This window comes from Strigops habroptila, chromosome 1 (genome assembly GCF_004027225.2).
Source record: "Strigops habroptila isolate Jane chromosome 1, bStrHab1.2.pri, whole genome shotgun sequence".
Classification (NCBI taxonomy): domain Eukaryota; kingdom Metazoa; phylum Chordata; class Aves; order Psittaciformes; family Psittacidae; genus Strigops; species Strigops habroptila.
In genome coordinates this window covers 35,556,727-35,575,309 of record NC_044277.2, presented here as the reverse complement: position 1 = coordinate 35,575,309, position 18,583 = coordinate 35,556,727, and the positions used below count along the sequence as shown (strand labels likewise).

Sequence of the window (18,583 nt, the reverse complement as noted above, 5' to 3'; positions counted from 1 at the left end):
TAGGCATTAATGCATACAAGTAGTTCACCTGGATTAAAAGCTTTCACTTAAAATCCTTTAGCAGTTACAAATTTGGGCAAACCTTTGAGGATCAAATGCAATAGCGTTTCCCTCCTCAAATCCTAACAAAAAAAAAAAAAAGTGAAATCTACGATGTTATAACGTTCTGGTTTCTAATTATGAAAATCCTTCAAATGTAGTATTCTCCTCTCCTTAAATACAGCTATTTTCATATGATTAAAACTAAGTATTTAACTCGAGGAACTAAGGCTGATTTTGTAAGAACAAAATTAAAATATAATGATTTAATTTACAGAAACTGGTAACAGCTTGAGAGTGTTTTTTCCCTTTTCTGCTCCAACCTGCTAATTTGTAACAGCGAAGCAGGCAACTTGTCAGAAAATAGCTAAAGATACTAACTAAACATTCAGTATTATACTTCTAATACTTCACAGGTATCTTTCTAGAGATACATATCTATAAACACTGCCATATCTATAGTGACACACTTCACGTGAACATTATCTTGTGAGGCATGCTGGAAGGACCACAAAAGATAAGTAGGCCCAGGGCTCCCCAAATGAGTCTGAGTTCATGTATCAGTAAAAACATACCAAATACGAGGTTTTCAGTTACTACTCCTTTGTTTATTTGAAACTGAAAACCTTAACAGAGCTGCTAGGGAAAGTAACCCAATTACTACCTGTAAATATTACTTCTCAGACACTGACAGTATATTATTTTTAAAAGTTTCAAGCATTCATCTGAGTAGAGTGCAAGCGGCTTGTCTTGTTCCAGGCAATACAGAGGCAGCAAATTGTAGAACTCTTCTGCTAGGCACAAGCAACTGATGAATTTTATCTACAAAGTAAATTAATAAAAAGGAAAAAGGGAGGATATTTTGGAAAAGAAGAGGCAAATGCATTAGTAGCTGTGTATGAAAATATCAGTCAGTATACATGGAGGAAAATACAACTTTCATTACCTTTCACCAACATTTATCTGGGAAACCAGTCATAGCTACAGCTGTGTGAACGAGTTCACCAGCTGAATTAAAAGAAAAAAAGACGACTTTCAGTTGAGCTAATTTTTTTTACAGAAAAGGTGGTTTAGTTTTCAAGGCAGTCTTAACATTTCAAATTTACTAACCACACTGTGAACTAGCAAATGGTTTCAGTCAGTATAAACTAGGTTTTGGTGAAAAATTTACTTGTTCAAGGTGTCAAGAATAGAAAAAGTTCACAGAAGAATACCTGAAGAGTAACATGGAATTCTGCAAACAGCAAAACAAGCAGGTTCATCTGATAACTGATATCCAGAAAAATTCTCTCTGCTTTGTTCTTTTTTATTTACTACTAGTCCAACAGCACAGATAGAATAACAGTATCCCTGTTCCCTTGAAGTGCCTGCAGTGTTGCAGATCTTAAGTAGGAAAACAAGAAAAACCATCTACAAGTGAAATGGAGAAGACCAACTAACTACATTGCTTTTAACACAAATAAGTAAAACATCTATTTACAGAACAGTTAGCTGAAAGAAATGATATACTAAAAACAAAAGTAAAATGGGCTATTTACTTGCTTACATATGAAATGAGAAATTCCCAGCAAGGAAAGCGAAATATTTTCATTAAATATTTCTTAAACAGAATTCTCCCTCCTCAATAGTGGTAGAAGTGGAGGGTATTTTGTTAAGAATCAAAACCTCAACAATGTATTTAAAAATAAAAAATAAAAAAAATCATCCATTCCGGAAAAAGATATCACTTTCACAGGACTGGAATTTATCACAGTAAACAAAGTAACAATTCCTATTAGGCAAAATCGAAGGCATAAAAGCTGTCTCCATTATCATTGTACAGAACTCCTGCATTTTTCAAAATTTCAGACAATAAATGTGCTTGGAAAAATTTGGTACGAGTGGAATTTGAAGATACCATACATCCACCTGAAGTTTCTATATATATCAAAACATAAAAAAACCGAATAGCATCAAACTGGTTACATATTAGCACATTATGAAATTATGTGCTATTAGTACAGTGAAACTAATCTCTACTACATATGTATAATAAGTCCAAAAACATCCAGAAATACTGGACCATCATTATGCATTTACTGTTCAGTTAATCTGACCTGCAAAGATTAATAGATCCCAAATGCAGCCACTTCGTTGTGCTTGCACACAACATATTTGCATCGATTTGCTTGGGAAATCCGGTATAGGTTTTTTGTAACCCCATGACTCTGAAATTACAGAGACATGTTTATCATCATGGGTAACTTTAAAAAAGGCCAAAGACATTTCAGATTTAAGATTACTCTTATCAGATAAAAGGGCACTGTTACATAGTTCCTTCAAACAGCAACAGAAGTCCGATCATTATTAGGATAGCTGAAAGATAATTAAAATTCAACAGAATTCTAAAACAAAAGAACTTATGAATAGTTTTCATTTACCTAGGCCTTAAAATAAAAAAAAAAAAAAAAAAAAAAAAAAAATCAAAGTGGTAACAAAATCTTCTGAAATCATCAGATTGCACCATGTGCTTACAGGTAAACTTCTCGGGGAAGGGGGGTGGCAGAAGTGGTAGCAAGTTGACCATTTTAATCTCAAGTGTCTCTTTAGCCACTTTAGCCAGTTTGAAGAGACTCGTGTGTTTCCTTAGGGGAACACATTCAAGCCCAGCATCTTAATCATAGTGGACTTCCAGGAACTTTTTTTTTTTCCCCTCTGTAAGAGTTTCTTTGAATTCAAAGAGTCGAGAGAAAGATTTAAAAACCATGAAACCTTCCTTTCAAAAATCTGATTTTGTGCACAACATGACAAAATATCTGCTGGCTGAGTACTTCACTAGATTTCTTTTTTTCCAGAATAGTTCTAGATTACCAGGATTGCTTGCATTTTTAAGACAAAGCCCATACAGGCAGAAACTCAACTGAAGACTGAATAAATACTGGAAGAAGGAATGCAAGAGGGAGGTTTGCAGCTACAACTGAAAACTGAAAAGGAATCAGGGCTGTAACAAAACTTACCTTGAGACAGATTGTTTGGTTCCTACCCCTTTCTCAAGACTCCTGCTCACACCGCAAGGACAGCTCTGATACTCACGAGGCAGCTGAAATGCCATAGCTGACATCCCTGTGTGTTAGGGTTACATGGCACATACTTCGTGCTACCCTAATACTCCAGTGTGGCACAGTAACAATGCAGCAGCTGCTTGCGGAGCAGAGGCCTTCAAGAGCAGGGGCAGAGATCTCAGAGATCACAGAAGACAGCTGGGAGCAGAAATTACTTCAAGGTAAACCACCCAAGTCAAAGCCACGAAGTTGCGAAGAGCAGGATTTCCAGAAAGAATTACTAGCTTCAGAGATCAAAGTTCCTATTAAATTTGTTGGAGAAACAGGTGACAGGTCAGCTGAGTATGCTGGAACTGAAGCAAAAGGAATACAACATAACAACCACTATCGGAGAAGAGCATGCACCTGCATTACACAGTAGCTTGCCTCCACTGTTTCCCATCTGAAGTGATCAAGACCTCTAAAGGCAGGTAAAATGCTCCAGTTTTAGTTCAGAGGTACAATGTTCACCAATACAAGTAGTCAGTGTCCCACTCTTTCTACCGCATGAACAGTAGCAAAATTTTCAGGCAATATATAACAACAAGAAAAAGAAACCAGAAAAGGAAAGAAGAGAAAAATAAAGTATCAAGATTACACAGAAGCACTTACAAGAAATTTTGAGAATTCCTCACAGTTGCTGAGAGAAGTAGCCGCCTGAGGTGATGCAGATATATTAGCCCTTCCAAGGTCTTAAAAGAAAAATTCTACAATGCTGCATCTGTATCTATACTTTAAAATAGTAAATAAGCCACTCAGGAATGGCTTAGTGTATATTTTGGGAATGGGGTATGACAGATGAGTCATTAGTCATCGCTGTTTGTTTATGTCGACACTGATGAAGACAGCTAAGAGTTAGTTGTTTATTTGTGTGCCCCTAAATTTTGAGCTTTTAAATTGAACCCGGAAACACCGCCATATCACAGTAATTTCTCTTTACTTGGCGCAAATGAGTTTTCATTGGATTCCCACTGCAACAACTGAAAATGCTAAAGGAAGCAACTCTACGTCAGCACAACTAGACAGAGGCATAGGGAGGTGTCCTAGATACCCTGAGCTTTATATTTTTGGTCTGCTAAAATAAACACCTTATGGAGGTATATTTTGTTATTAAATATAGTCTGTTTGGAATAACAACCAAGTAATAGGCAAAACCTCCCATGACCGTGCCTAACTTCCCGTTAAGTTACAGCTGAGGATTCCTTAGAGCTCACTCTGCTAAAGTAAAGGTAAATAAAAAACAAAACCAAATCCTTCACAGTACTGTATGGGAAATGCAGTACTTCATATTTCTTCCAAAGAATTCTAATTTAATACATTCATTCTTGAATCTACTCCAATATGAATGTATCTACATTCCGATGCATCCAACTGTTCAGCTTTCAGGCTGGTCTTTTTTACAGTCCATTTACAAATACAACAGTAATAAATCTGTAAATATCTGCTAACTTGTACAGAATAATGTAGGTAACATTTGGGAAAACAAATTGATCATCAACAAGTGAGAAAGTAACACAACTCTAGCATACTGATTCAAACATCCAATAAGCAATTTTTTGTTTGCTTGCTGGTACCCTCCTCCCCCCGCCAAAGTTAGAAGAGGTCAATCCTTTAAATGCCTTACTGCCTCTGAATAGCTAGCATCACTGAACAGCAACGGATGCCAGCAAGAGTTATGCTATTCATAACAAGCACCAATCACACAGTCTAAGAATTAATTCCAATGAGAGAACAAGTGAAAATTTAAGTTACTTAACGTCACATTCTGAATATATTCTAGTTCTGCCTGTAAGAACAGTCAGAGAAAGAGTTCAAAAGAAATTATTTTTCCCTCAGTTCAGGTGTATGTACCAAGTATCACAGGAAGTCATGCTTTGCTTTCTTCTAGATTTGAGCATTATCACAAACCTCTCTGCAGAAATAATGGTCTTAACTACTTCATGGTACAGTTAAATGTCTAAAATAGCAAAAGAAATCAGATTATTCTCCTCAGAAATTAAGAAGTATTTTCCTACAAGCTGGTTTCTATCGTTAGCAAACTAATTTTATAAAGATAAAAACACAGACATGTACTTACAGTACCTTTAATTCAAGCACATCAGTTCATTTTAAAAATAAATATGTATTTCTCCTGCTGTGGAATTAACAGTACTCAATTTGCAGGATTTTGAAGCAGAAACACAGCATAAAATAAATTTAGTTTAAAAGCAAGTATCACAAAATCAAGGAAACAAAACTATCTCAGGCCTGAATTTACTTTCTTGATTTTATGACTAAAGCAGAAAAATCATATTTTGAAAAATTCTAGTATGCATCCTGCTAAAAGGATGATTAAAAATGAAAAAGTTATTTTAATTTTTGAAAATTAAATAAACAGCAGCTTTTTCAACAAACATTTAGAAGCCAGCGTTTTCTGTCCTCCTCCTCATAACCAATCTCCAAAGTAATTACATTCCCTTATTAAAAATCCTTCAGTAGACAGTGTTATAGTATTAACAAATTCACAAGCTTAAAAAAAAAAATCAAAATAACTGAAAAACAAAAATGTGAATATATTAAGTCAAAATTGGATTTATACACACATATGCATGTGTATAACTATGTACAGAGGTTATTACTAAATTCATATACATAAACATAAATGTGTACACATGCATATAGCTTACAACTTCAAATTCATAGAGAATGCAGCTAGGAATTTCTGGGGGCTTTAACACATACAATATACAACTAAACTGAAAAGACTCAGGGCAACTAAATCCGTCTGATTTAGTTGGAGCTGGTTAAGAATTTATAATTGCTAGCTGTTGATGTTCATTGAGCTGTGCGAGACATCATGCAAGCGTTCATAGTCCATTTCAACACAAAATCATAGCTCAAGATGGCTTAAATTAAGTGGCATAATTGTGCAGTGAAACAGACTTAGAGTACGTACACAGTCCCCATGCCATCTGCACCACCAGCAGCCTCTAGAAGAGGTGCTGGAAGCACTGAATCCGGCAGCCAGATCTGCAAGAGCTTTGCATTTTTCTCCTCCCAACCACTGACCTCATGCACTCGCTATCGCAGAGGGTCTCCCCTGGATGCTTCCCCTCCTAATTCTGTTCTCTGATTTTAATTTGGCTTTACCCTTTATCTAGTTGCTACTCTGGAAACATTCTTCAGTAAGTTGACTAACTACTGGCCCTGTCATGCATCCTTTCCGTTCTCAAGTCATCTTCTAGGATTAATAAAAGTAGTATTGTTTAAAATCATATCATTATTTTAAGAACACCTTGAGCATTTCATAGCCTCAGCACTGAACTTTTAAAAGTGTGTGGTAAATCTCACACAAATGTTCTCTAAGCTACAGTTTTACCCACAAAGTAAGTTACCACGCAGAGCCGATAAATTCCATCACAGAAATAAAGCTCAATCATGAGTCACTTGGAAAACTTAAATTCTACCAAACATGTTCAGTTAATTGTAAGAGTTATATTTTTTTTTTATATATATAGAAGTAAAACATCCAATACAATGGTTAGCTCAAAAAAATAAAAAAGGCAAAGGCGAACAACCAAAAAATCCCAGTCAACACAAAAGAACCCAAACTCTTCTAAAGAATCTAACCAGAATATTATTGAGGAGGAAAGGAATGACAAGTTTAAAAATTTACATATAAAAAAAAATACTTTTAATCAATCATAAACATTAGAACTTTGCAATATAGAAAGTGGCATGCTTACCTAGCATACGAATGTACAACGCAGTCTGATCAGAGCTGTCATAGGAAATAGCTCCACGTCTCTGGAACAAAAAAAAAAAAAAAGTAGTGTATTTTATGCAAGTTAGAACCAAGTCTTTTTTAAACTGAATTGAAAATAAAGTCTCAACCGTCTATTTCCAGTTTAAATGTCAAAATTAAGTTTTGAAATTTGAACATGCATCTTTCAATTATGTAAATACTGATTTTGTTTTAGGATGGGACAAAGGAAGGACAGGAATTGCCAATGAAAAAAAATCATGAAGGACAGGATCAGATTTCCCCCTCCCCTCCAAGATTTCTTTCCAGATGCTCCTCAATCATCCTTACGGGGGAAAAAAAAAATAATAAAAATGACAGAATAAGATTAAGCAGACAAAAAAATACCCCAAAAAACAAACATCCTCCTCAGAGCCTTCTAGAAAGTAATACTTAAAACGAATACTTGCAGTTCCTGGTTTATTTGTTTATTTACTTTTACCTATGTGGTATTTCCGTCTTTCAAAGCTAAAAGTAGTTTTAAAAGAAGTAAAAGAACTCAAACGACACCATTACTGCAGTCCTTGGAATTCAACCTATATTCTGCAAGGGCAGGACTTGGCTGTCACATGCTACTTGCATTCCACCTGGTACTTTCTGCAGGCAAATCAAGGTTCCACTGAAGCAGGATGTAATACATAAAGGTATTTTAAAGAAAACAAGAAAGCAGAATTTCACATTTGATAATAGACATCTAGAAGAGTCATACATGACATCGAGATACTCCCACATAGGCTGTATTTTTTACCTACACAAAGTACGTATGTTCCATACATATTCAACTCATGCGATAATAGCTATAATCCAGTAAGTCTCCCACAAGTGTGGTGAGCCCTCCTTCTAATAGCTAAAAACTGGAGGAATGTTCTCATAGTTACACAACACCGGCATCACGTAGTCTTCAAAGCTTGGCACAACCTAGCACCCAGCCTCACGCCTTGCCTTTACTGCACTTTCACCATCTTCTGCCATTTCCTAGGACATTCATTAATGTTATTTCTTAACCCTAGGGATCAGAGGAACACCTTCACAATCAGACTTCAATTTTGCCAGTTCACAACATTTGTTCTTTAAAGAAGTAAGATTTTGTGTGTATGTGTCCACATTAAAAACTCTTATGACCTTTCCCTGTCCACCATGCTTCTTAGTATACTGAGGACAGAGAAGTCTTCGGTGCCACAAAGGGTTACCATACCCCTTTGAGAACTTCAGATAAAAGCCAACCTGGAGGTGGATGCAGCCACCCATTTTTTCTGCTGTGTAGCAGAAACAACACTACACCAGGTACACACAACCACCTGAAAACGTCCAACTTCAAAAGATGGGAAACCAAACCATAGTGGGAAACAGGACCGAAAAAAACCCAGATGTTGGCTACCGAAATGAATTCTTAAAGAAAAAGAGATAATGAAACAAATTACTTGGAAGGGGGAGAAGGCAAAATTGCTTATATGCATCTATCTATAGAACAAACTGGATGCACACCAAGACAGACTAGAGATTAATAACCTCTCTCAGCATGATTTGTACAACTGACATGTTAAGACTCCAAACCCAGAAGTTACACTTAATTGTCATAATCATGTTAAAACAAAAAATAAAACATTACAGTTGAAGTCAGAGAAGTTCTTCCAAAGGTAAGCTTCATATTTAATTACAGAAATGACCAAAGATCTAGCTCCAAATGGGGTCCAATTATAGTAGTTGTTGTAAGACTACAAGGAAGAAGTCCCTGTACAGCACTTTTATGTTGCCTTAGCTTTTGTTCTCTATTTCCTTGGAAGATCATAAACCGTGCAAATAATCTTTCCCTCAAATATATTTGTACAGCATTTCTCACAGCAATGTGCCTGTCCTGATGGCAAAGGCAGCAATACAACTCATCAGCCAGAAAATAATGTGGATTTCCCACTAGCATTTTCAAATTTCTTCATATAACCTGCCTTTGAATTTCAGCACATCTCATCTGGGTATATTTTCAGTAGCCTGGAACATTTCATATCACTGACTAGGCACAATCAGTGATGTAATTTAGTGTTAACTTGCAATTTGCACCTGTCTATCACAGATTTCTGGACATGTCCAATACAGTTCTGTAATCTAATACAGGAGAAAGCCAAGCATACATGCAGCTAGAAGAACCATGCCCAACTGGAACATTAATCTCCAAGAAGGAAAACAATATGTAAAAATTTACTGAAAAATAAATCTTTTTGATTCTAAAATATTACTTGCTCTCTGAAATACTATTTGCTAGATAAAACAGTACATCCATGATGTCAAACACAAAGCACATTTTTCAAAATATAAACCAGTTCCTTATACAAGCAAGTTATTTCATTCTGCAAGGACTCTCAAAGACCTCGTAGGAATATTTGAACAATCAAATCCTTTTAAAATCACCTTTCAAAGCATGGCTTCCTAAAGAAAAAGAGAAAATTTATTGTGTAAACCTTACTAATAATACTTCAAAAGAGTAGGACAATTTCAGCTGATTTTGCTAAAAGGGTAGAGATCCTAAAGTTACTTAATTCATTGGAATTTGTTAAGTAAAACACATAAGAGGAAAATAGTTACTGGCAAGTTTCACCAAGGGACAGATACAGGTGGGTGATGAGTGGTCATACCTCGTACCTTCAGACCAAGCAAATTAAGTGAGGTACAGGCAGCTAAGAGCACTGTGGTGGGCAGTCAGAGACAGAGGTTTTCAGTAACTTGTGATAGGTAGGTAAATTAAATAATACTATGCTCATGCAGCCACGTATTGCTTTGTGTCAGCTTACGCTGCAAATAGGTTATGGACTATGTACTACAGGTTGAGGTATACTGCCTATTTTCCCACTTCAAATAATACCCTCAGTGTACTTGTTATGCTACCCCCTACACAAGAAAAATGCAAGGGAAAAGGCAAAAAAAGAAGTCATTTAATCTATCCTGCCTCTGGTTCTTTAAGATCCTCTGCCCAGATTCCACTTTTTAAATCCAGCAAAGAGAAAGATAAGATTTAATGTATCAGCTTCTACTGAGAAGTGAACTGCCACGTGCAGCAAACTTGTAAGCAGAAAGGCAAATGCATCTTGAAGAACTAAAGTTTCTGTAAAGTGCCCAGCGGTTCAAACAATTTCATCACCAGGATTCTGTCCTTGTTGACCACCAAATTGCCTCCTCCCTCATTGCTAATCAAAGACCCACTCTCTGCGGCCTACATCAAGACATCAAGATTATACTTACGCTAAAAATTTACCCTAATTATACAGCTGACTGTAGCATACGCTGTGTCAGCCTACAGAAACCTTGACTAAAAACTGCATGAACAGAGCTCGACTTCTGACACTTCAAAATACCAAGTTATTGTTAATATTTTTAGCTCATTTGGTGTAAAAATTTATTTCTAGATCTCTGGTACCTCTTTGGTCCACCTGAAGCTTTGTACCTGGTAATAACCATAAACATATTGAACTCCTTAACCCTCTGTACAAATCTCAAACAAATAAGCATCATTCCAACAGGCAGACAAAATTACCAGTGCTCAAACTGAAGACAATCCTCATGTGTTTAGGCAGGTTCCCTTTTCAAGGACAACTTGGTCTGGTGGGAATATCTGCTGGACCCCAAGTGATTCAACAAATTCCCCAAATGATTAGGTAAGGTTCTTAACTGCTCCACTCCTTCCCAGACATGAGCACAGCCGCCTGAACTGGGTGGGTCATTTTGCTTCAGCACTGAAGGAGGATGTCAGAAAAGACAACTGGGAATGATTGTTTACACTGGACTTTCACTTCAATATGAAACTGAAGTTTAAGGTGAGGTTTTCAGAGTGTCACTTATTCTTCCAAAGGGCAATACATTAAGAAAAGCTTCTCTTTTTTTTTTAAATCTTTATGGAAAGTGAATGGAACAAGTTCAAACTAAAGTGAAAGATCCATTAATCCTTTAACAACAACGATACAAGATCTCCACAAAAAAAGATGGAGTGTCTACCAGAAGATAAGATTTTAACTCTGATCTTTTCACAAGAGTACGAGAAGTTATTAAAGGCCATGCAATGGAAATGACATGCCAAAATAGCAGTTATATCTTCAAAGGGAAGCCACTTCAGTGATGCTAGCGAGCACAGCATATGCATACACCACTTGGAAACAGAGCACCTGTTGGTGTTTGTGCCAAATAAACATTTCCATTGATGTATCAGTTTTATCACAACGACTTCCCAATCCAGTTCAGAGCAGAGCACTACTGTTACTGTTGGCAAGTGCAGCGAGGCAGCTTTTGGACTATCGAGCAAAACAACTGCTGGTCTCCTTCTGTAACCGCAGAAACTGGTAGAGCTGTTGGCCTTCAGAATACATTACCTCCCATCAGAAAGAACCATCTATGATTTCTGATGGAGTAAAAAATCCACATTCTGTGGCTCAGTTTCTAGTTCATAAAAGCAGGGAAAGAAAAGCCAGAGGACAGCAACACAACCAGTATGGTATTTTTACTTACTTGGCTTTTCTGTCCAACTTACTTGCCCAACAATCAGAGGATTGTTTTCAGAAAGAGAAACTAAGAACAAGTTTGGAGAAGTTGGTATATCATGGCAACTGCAACTTACTGGTTACACTGCCTCAAATATACACACTTGGAAACTATTTCAGATTCTAAGATAGTTTACTGACTGTAAGACCCTAGAATTAGAAACTTAGACCATTAGGATCTCTCCAACTATTACTGGATTTCGAAAGTGAGACCACCATGTATTCTTAGCATTATTTCAAGTAATTTAAAGTTCCATGCTAACTTAAGTTTTCCACAAGGTATCGCCAAGTATTTACTCACTATATCACTGGAAAAAACATTCTTTTGAAGTACTGAAACTGTCACTGAACTCAGGAAAGCCACTGCAAAACAGTCCTACTACTGTTTTCTAAGTATTTCTCTGGAGTTCAAAGCAGTATTTTGAACGTTTATCAAAGCAGTGATAAGAAAGCATAGTTAATTTCAGGAAGGCAAAGCTAATCAGTAATAAGACACACACACACCCCCTCCTTTAAATATCTGAATGTGGCAATTTTAGTATTTTCTTCCGTATAAAGCTATTTCACATGACCATTTCCCAAGACAGATGACAATCATTTATAAGCTTAGCTATTGTTTGAATGATAGTTATCAACACTAGTGATACATACATCTAACATACGTCTAACTAGCAGCTGCACGGTATTTTCTTACACACTTTAGATCTGTATCAAGTGGCATCATAAGATTTGCCCAAAGTTTCACCAACATAAAAACCTCAAGGTTTAACAAAAATATACAAAACAAAAGCCTGGAAACGGACCAGAATAGAAAGCATAGTCAAAGAAGTGTGACTGACTTAAGTGAGGACAGAAAGACTCAGAGGTATTACCCTTAGGAACTGAATCAGAGTGGCAGAAGGACTCAAAAGCAACAGCACAATAGGATAATTGGATGAACATGAAAAATAATTCTTTAAATGTGATAACAGTTCCTTCTTTTAAAAACACAACCATAAACAGCAGAGGTTTTTATGCTTGACTGTATTACGTCAGCTACCTGGAATTCCTGTTTTTCCCACCTCAACAGAATCTCTTACCAAACTGAATTACAGACATAATTCTTAAACAGGCTTTTTATGTCAAGTTTCAGAAAACAGTAATTTGACTGTATACCAGTAAAATGTGGATGATGTATGTACTAAGCTAGCACACTGGCTGTAAAACTTCAGCATTTAGAATCCACCATCATTGACAAGTAAACATCCACATTAGAGTATCCTGGTCTTTTTCTTGATGTGACAAAAGTTATCACAAGTGTTCGCAACTAAGCCTGGCAAGTTTTGGTTTTAGTAAGTTTCAAACTGTGTTATTGGCAATGACTGAAATGTACAGGCACGGATACCTGGGAAAGCTTGTTTTCACAAGATTAAATGCGTATTTGTTCAGATTCTCCTGTTAATTGCACAGAAATGTTAAAATTGTGTATTAATAAAAAGCCCTATCTATATATAAATGCATGAACTCTGACTTTTCTCAGCCTCCCTCATTCTCTCCAATGATTCTAACACTCCTTCACAATCCTAAACTTAAATTTATTCCTCTTTTTAGAATGAATTCCAGGTTAGGCAGCGAGTTATACTGAAAAGAACCTGGTCTCATCTCCAAGCACCAATCCTACTACTATTTACTACCACAATATACGTTATAGGGATACTTAAGTTCTTTAGGATGAGTAGGAACTCATAATTTTGTCTGATGTGTCTAATTAGCAAACATTTTTCAAAACACAGGCATCTAAAATGGAAAGGCTACAAAGTATGTGAAGTAGCCAGTATTTCACATAAGCAAACAAAACTGGTATTTCCACTCCTGTAACCCTGAAATCAACAATGCAAAAAGGATATCCTGTCCAGGAAGCAAAATACACTAATTTGTATTATTCTCACTATGTTTAAAATTGTTTTTCCTTATTTTCACAAAGCCTTTAAAGCACTATAAAGGTGAAGATCTGCTAGTAGGGGAGGCAAGCAAACCCCTGCCATTCTGAAGGCATTTCAGATCCCTTTTCCCCGTCTCCTAACTGGCACTGCTACAAACACACTCTTCCCATTTCAAGGCAGGCGAAAGTCAAGAGCTACAAAATCATGTATGAACACTGAAGGAACACAATCTTAGATGACGAATGATGTGTTTCCAAAACAGATTAGATTTAAAAAAGAAAAATAAGTACTCATGAAGTTCTTAATGACTTTTCTCTCAGGGCACTTATAAACCCAGTTAGTCAAAACAGAATAATAAAATGGCCTACCTTAGAAGTAATCCATTTGATAAAGATCAGAGCTAAACACCAGATCAATGCAATTCCCATTGGATCACCCCAAAGACCTTAAGCATAATCGCCTCCCTGATCCCCGCCAGTGTGGAAGCTGCGTGAGGGTGTCTGAGCCGGAGAAGCGGTCTGAGCGGAGAAGCAGAGGGAAGGCAGAAGGCAGAAGAAGGCAGGCAGGGGCTGCCTGCACCGTCAACAGCTGCGCCAAGGCTGCCGTCACCTGACAGCCCCAGCAATGTGCTCCGCGTGAGCAGTGCTGTCCCGGACGTCTCGCTGCCAACGCCACACTCAACAAGAAACTTCCACAACCAGACAACACGGCAAATAGAAAAGCCTTATAAACCCTACAGAAATGCTAAAGGAAACAAAACCCATGATTGCGTGCTTTGATAACACATTTTAATACAGCAAAGCAGGATAGACTACAGGATCAAACTCCGGTACGCAAACCACCTGAGCTAATTCAGGATACTGCCTTGTCTTTAAATGCTATGAAGAGCCTGCTTCAAGCTGATTTGACCATAGCTGACACTCACAAGTTCCTTTTATCTCTGCCACCTGGAGAACTGCTGTAAACTGAACTTCAAAACATATTTCAAGGTTCCTTTCATACCAACTTACTATAAATAATGTTAAAGTTAATGCAATAAGTAAATGCAATCATTGAAACCAATCACTGTTCTCTAATCTCTTTTGTCCACTAAATACCAAGCCTGAACTGGCATGTTGCTTTGGTTTATTGCTCCAAGGGTTGACCTTGTCTACAACTCCCCTCACACGCTCCCTGGCACTTCCCAGGGCTAGAAAGCTAACCTCCTCCAAGTGAACCGATTGTGCAACCAAGAGGTCCTATATACTTGGTGCAGCTTCCAGATTAGTTTTAATTTTTGTTATTTTAAGCTGACAAAACTTATTCATTTCAGAAATACAAAGAAATCTCAAATAGTTTGGGAAAAAAAGCAGCTATGGAGGGAAAAAAAAAGGGATAGTGTGGGATATTGATGAGTTTAAAAAGATGAATAATTAAAAGGAAAGTCACATGAAGGCTCTGCTCTTCCTATAATTATTTATCGTAAGATCATATTGCAAATTCCAATATGTGCACATTACAAAAGTTAGCACAGATTACTAAAGGAGTAGCTTTAGCACTAAAAAATTCATTTCCTCCTATCCACTGGAGAAGGGGACACACACCACAGTGGATGTTTATGGAATGAAGACGACTCAGTAACTGGGTTCCTCCACCACATGATACATTCCAAAAAATGTATCTTCTACTCTCTCCCCTCCCCATGCCTCTGAAAACTAGCCAGATGAAAACCAGAGGCAAGAACATTCAGAACGGACCTTTTGATACCCCACTTAATGAATACAGCACTTACCTAAAGGTCTGTCAAGTTCCACCCAAAATACAAACTGTCACTGAGGTAAGTTTAACAACATCGCCATCTCCAAACACTTGACAAGGTTAAGACACCCTGACAATTAGTCAGCAGCAGTGTGATGTTACTTTAAAAAAAAAAAAAAAAAAACCAAAACCAAAACCCACAATAAATGTCATTAGGCTATATCTGCATTAGCAGTTTGGCACAACTGGAGCAGATCAAAACACAGCTGCTGTGGAGGTCTTTACACCTATCCTATTTGAAGCCCAGGAGATTTTTTTCTGCAGGCCACACTTACTCAAACTTCCTGGACCAGACCTACCACAGGAGGTTCAAAGCTGCCAGAAATGAGCAGTAAATGGTCAAACCTCTATGATCCCATCAAGGATTAGAGTACATTTGGTGCACGTAAAGAGTGGAATCGTTTAGTTTCTTTTGAAAGGAGCCTAGTTGGCACATACTAAAACCACTCTGGAAAACAAACAAATGGGCATGAAAAACAGGGACAATGAGATGATTTGCTTAAGACTGAACTCTCCTCCAAATAAAACTAACACAAATAGCCTTACAGTCTTTGAAAGGTCAAGCATTTCTCTCCATCACTATTTTCAACCCCTTTTCCCTTTTTGTCTTCCAACAGCAAGTGGTTTAATTAATCAGCCTCCTATTACTGGAAGCTTTTTCTTAAAACTATTGTTTTTCTAGGATTGGTTTAATACCAGAACACAGAAATAAAAATATTTGCCCATGTGTTAAGCACCACTATAGCATTATTTGTTTCAACTATGGCTTGGAAATGGAAAGACTGTTTCAGAAATAGGAATCAGAATTTGGAGACAGAGGAAGACCAAAAAGTGCACTGGTTTGTAAGAGAAGTATCAGAAAACAACAAAGAAACTCAAGTGCTTCATTTGGGGAAAGTATTGCTTTGAATAACCCCATTAGCAATTCTAAGGTGAAGGTGAAATAAATGACGTCTTACAAGTATATGAAGGAAATTATTCAAGGTCATTAGCAAGTACGGTAAACTCTCAGGTACAAAACTATGTAAAAATAAGATAGTACTAAATTCTCCTCAGTGATAACATGCTATCTATTATACTAGCAAAGTTGTGGGAGTGCAACCAGTGACCCTTGGACTGTAGACACCATCAGTCTCAGCTGTACCTTGACATGAAGGAGCACACCAGAAAGAACAGCTATCATACACTGCTTTTTTTTCTTTTGTCTTTTAAAAATTATATAAGTTCCTAAGGCTGTTTCATTTTCTTGTCTTCTCTTTTTCTTCCCTGCTTTTTAGCAGACTCTTTTTCAGTTTTTCTAAAATTCATTTTCTCAATACCTGCAGAGATGCCATGCTTGATAAGACTAGATTTCCAGTACTTAACTCTCTAATACAGCATGCAAGTTATTATCTAGCTACTCTGTCCTTACCATCAGCTCAAATGTACAAGTGCAATTGCTGTCTCTTACCATTTCCAAACAAAGGAACATAAATATCCCAATGACTTCAATGTAAAATATGTCACTGTAGATGCATCTAAGCAGTAAAAGGCATGTTTTGCTACCATTTTTGCATTTGATGAGTAAACCTTTGTGTAATTCCTAATGAGAAAAAAACCTCATTATCCATTCAGCAGAAAGCACCTGGGGTCTTGCAATGGTTTTTACAAAGATTCCACTTAGGAATTTGATAAAGATACTGGTTTGCTCTCACCGTGAAACTGGCGGCACATGGGACCAGCTCCTATCAATTCAAAGTAGCTCCCCATTAACATGCCATGGCGATTTGCAGGGATCCAATTATGTCCATATCCGCTCCGAGAGATCTGCAAGGCTCCACATGGAAACCCATTATTTCCTATTAGTGTACTCTATTATTTGAAGTACTAAGTACAGGATCCCAGTTTTACTTGCATATTTCTGAATACCCATCTGTTCAAATCCTTTTTTCCTTTTTTTTTTCTTTTAATGAATTTCAGCAGTCCTGAAGAATGACTCAGTCTTGTCTTACAAATCTCAGTAACTACTATATGTACAGCAGTGTCTTTAAATGCCCCCTCCCCCCACAACACATTTCAATAACACCTACAGAGAATCCAAGGTTGAAGCAACAGCACCATATTTCAGACATTACTGGGTCTGATATGATGCTCCCGTTTAAATACAACAGGGCTTCACAGATCTCCATCACCACATGAGTTTTTATGCAGAGGTTTGAGGCCCACTGATGATCACTCCTACTTGCCAGAGCGACCTGATTTCACACACACACACACACACACACACTTGTACACCTGGCCCAGAAATGAGCTCTCCATGGAGCTTCCTTTGCCCTTCAAAAACCCCCTTCCAGAACAGGCACAGAATAGTGGCACACTCATTTCTAGGATATGCTCCACACTGGCGTATTACTTGTTACAGACCAGTCAGGGAACTTAACCGCATTTATATTAACAGCACATAAAGCCAGCAGAGGAACAAGCCCATCATTTACCGATTTATTGACACATAGTGGGGAGCGGGGGGGGGAATTAGAGCTCTCAGCTAATTTCCATCTTTTCTTTGCTTTTCTTCCTGCCTCATTATCTATCATGTGCGATCTCTCTCTTCAGCAGACTTCACTAACAAAGAATAATTAAATGGTAATCTATGAGAAGTATTCTTGTAACAAAGGTGGGTAGGTATTGCTGCAGCCCAACCCAACCACTCAGCATTGCAATTAAGGAAAAAATAAGAGGAAAATATGCCATTATTTTTACAGATACTGAGAGCAGACCTTTTAGAATTTTATAATGTATACACAACAACCAACTTTCACAAATGTTACTTGTTTATGTCTTAATTTAAAATGTTACCTAAGAATTTTACTTTCAATTCAGCTTCTTATTTAAAACATTTGCCATGTTAGCCTATGTTGCAACTAGGTAAAAGATTCCAACTATTCTAGCTGCTTGTTAATAAGATTATAGAATCATAGAATCATTTAGATTGGGAAGACCTTCAAGATTATCAAGTCCAACTGTAAACTTGACATTGCCAAGTCCACCACTAAACCACATGTCTAAGCACTACATCTACACGTCTTTTAATACCTCCAGGGGTGGTGACTCAACTACATAAAGCTACAGATCAGCTAGCAAGCAATAAGCAAACATGAAAAATAAAATAAAGTTAGAAAAATCCACCTTTGTTACCACATATAAATCATCACTACTACCTAACTCATCGCAACTAAACTCGGAAGGCTGGCTGATCTCGAACCAAGGGCTTAGAACTCCAGAACATGAACTTCCAAAGCCAAGGATGGCTACAGATCCAGAAATCAGAATTTAGCAATTTCCTTAAAATCCACTTTTCATTTTTAGAAATCTTCCATTTCAGTCTTCAATAAGAGAGAAAAATAAAGAACCTCCCCTTAGAAAAGAAAGGATCCAATCTCAATGCAGGAAAGGAAGCCAACAACC

The 18,583-nt window shown here is 37.2% G+C and overlaps 1 protein-coding gene across 4 annotated transcripts in view; it reads right to left on the bottom strand.

Moving 5' to 3' along the window:
• PDE7A (phosphodiesterase 7A) overlaps positions 1 to 18,583 on the bottom strand; it is a 77,350-nt gene that overhangs the window by 28,669 nt on the left and 30,098 nt on the right. For 3 of the 4 annotated variants that reach the window (XM_030495745.1, XM_030495735.1, XM_030495736.1), the window contains exon 2: positions 6,845 to 6,905. In XM_030495745.1, the coding sequence (XP_030351605.1) occupies positions 6,845 to 6,905 (61 nt within the window). Of the gene's footprint in view, positions 1 to 985; positions 1,014 to 6,844; positions 6,906 to 18,583 lie in introns of those variants that run through there. The other variant, XM_030495754.1, reaches the window with a different exon arrangement.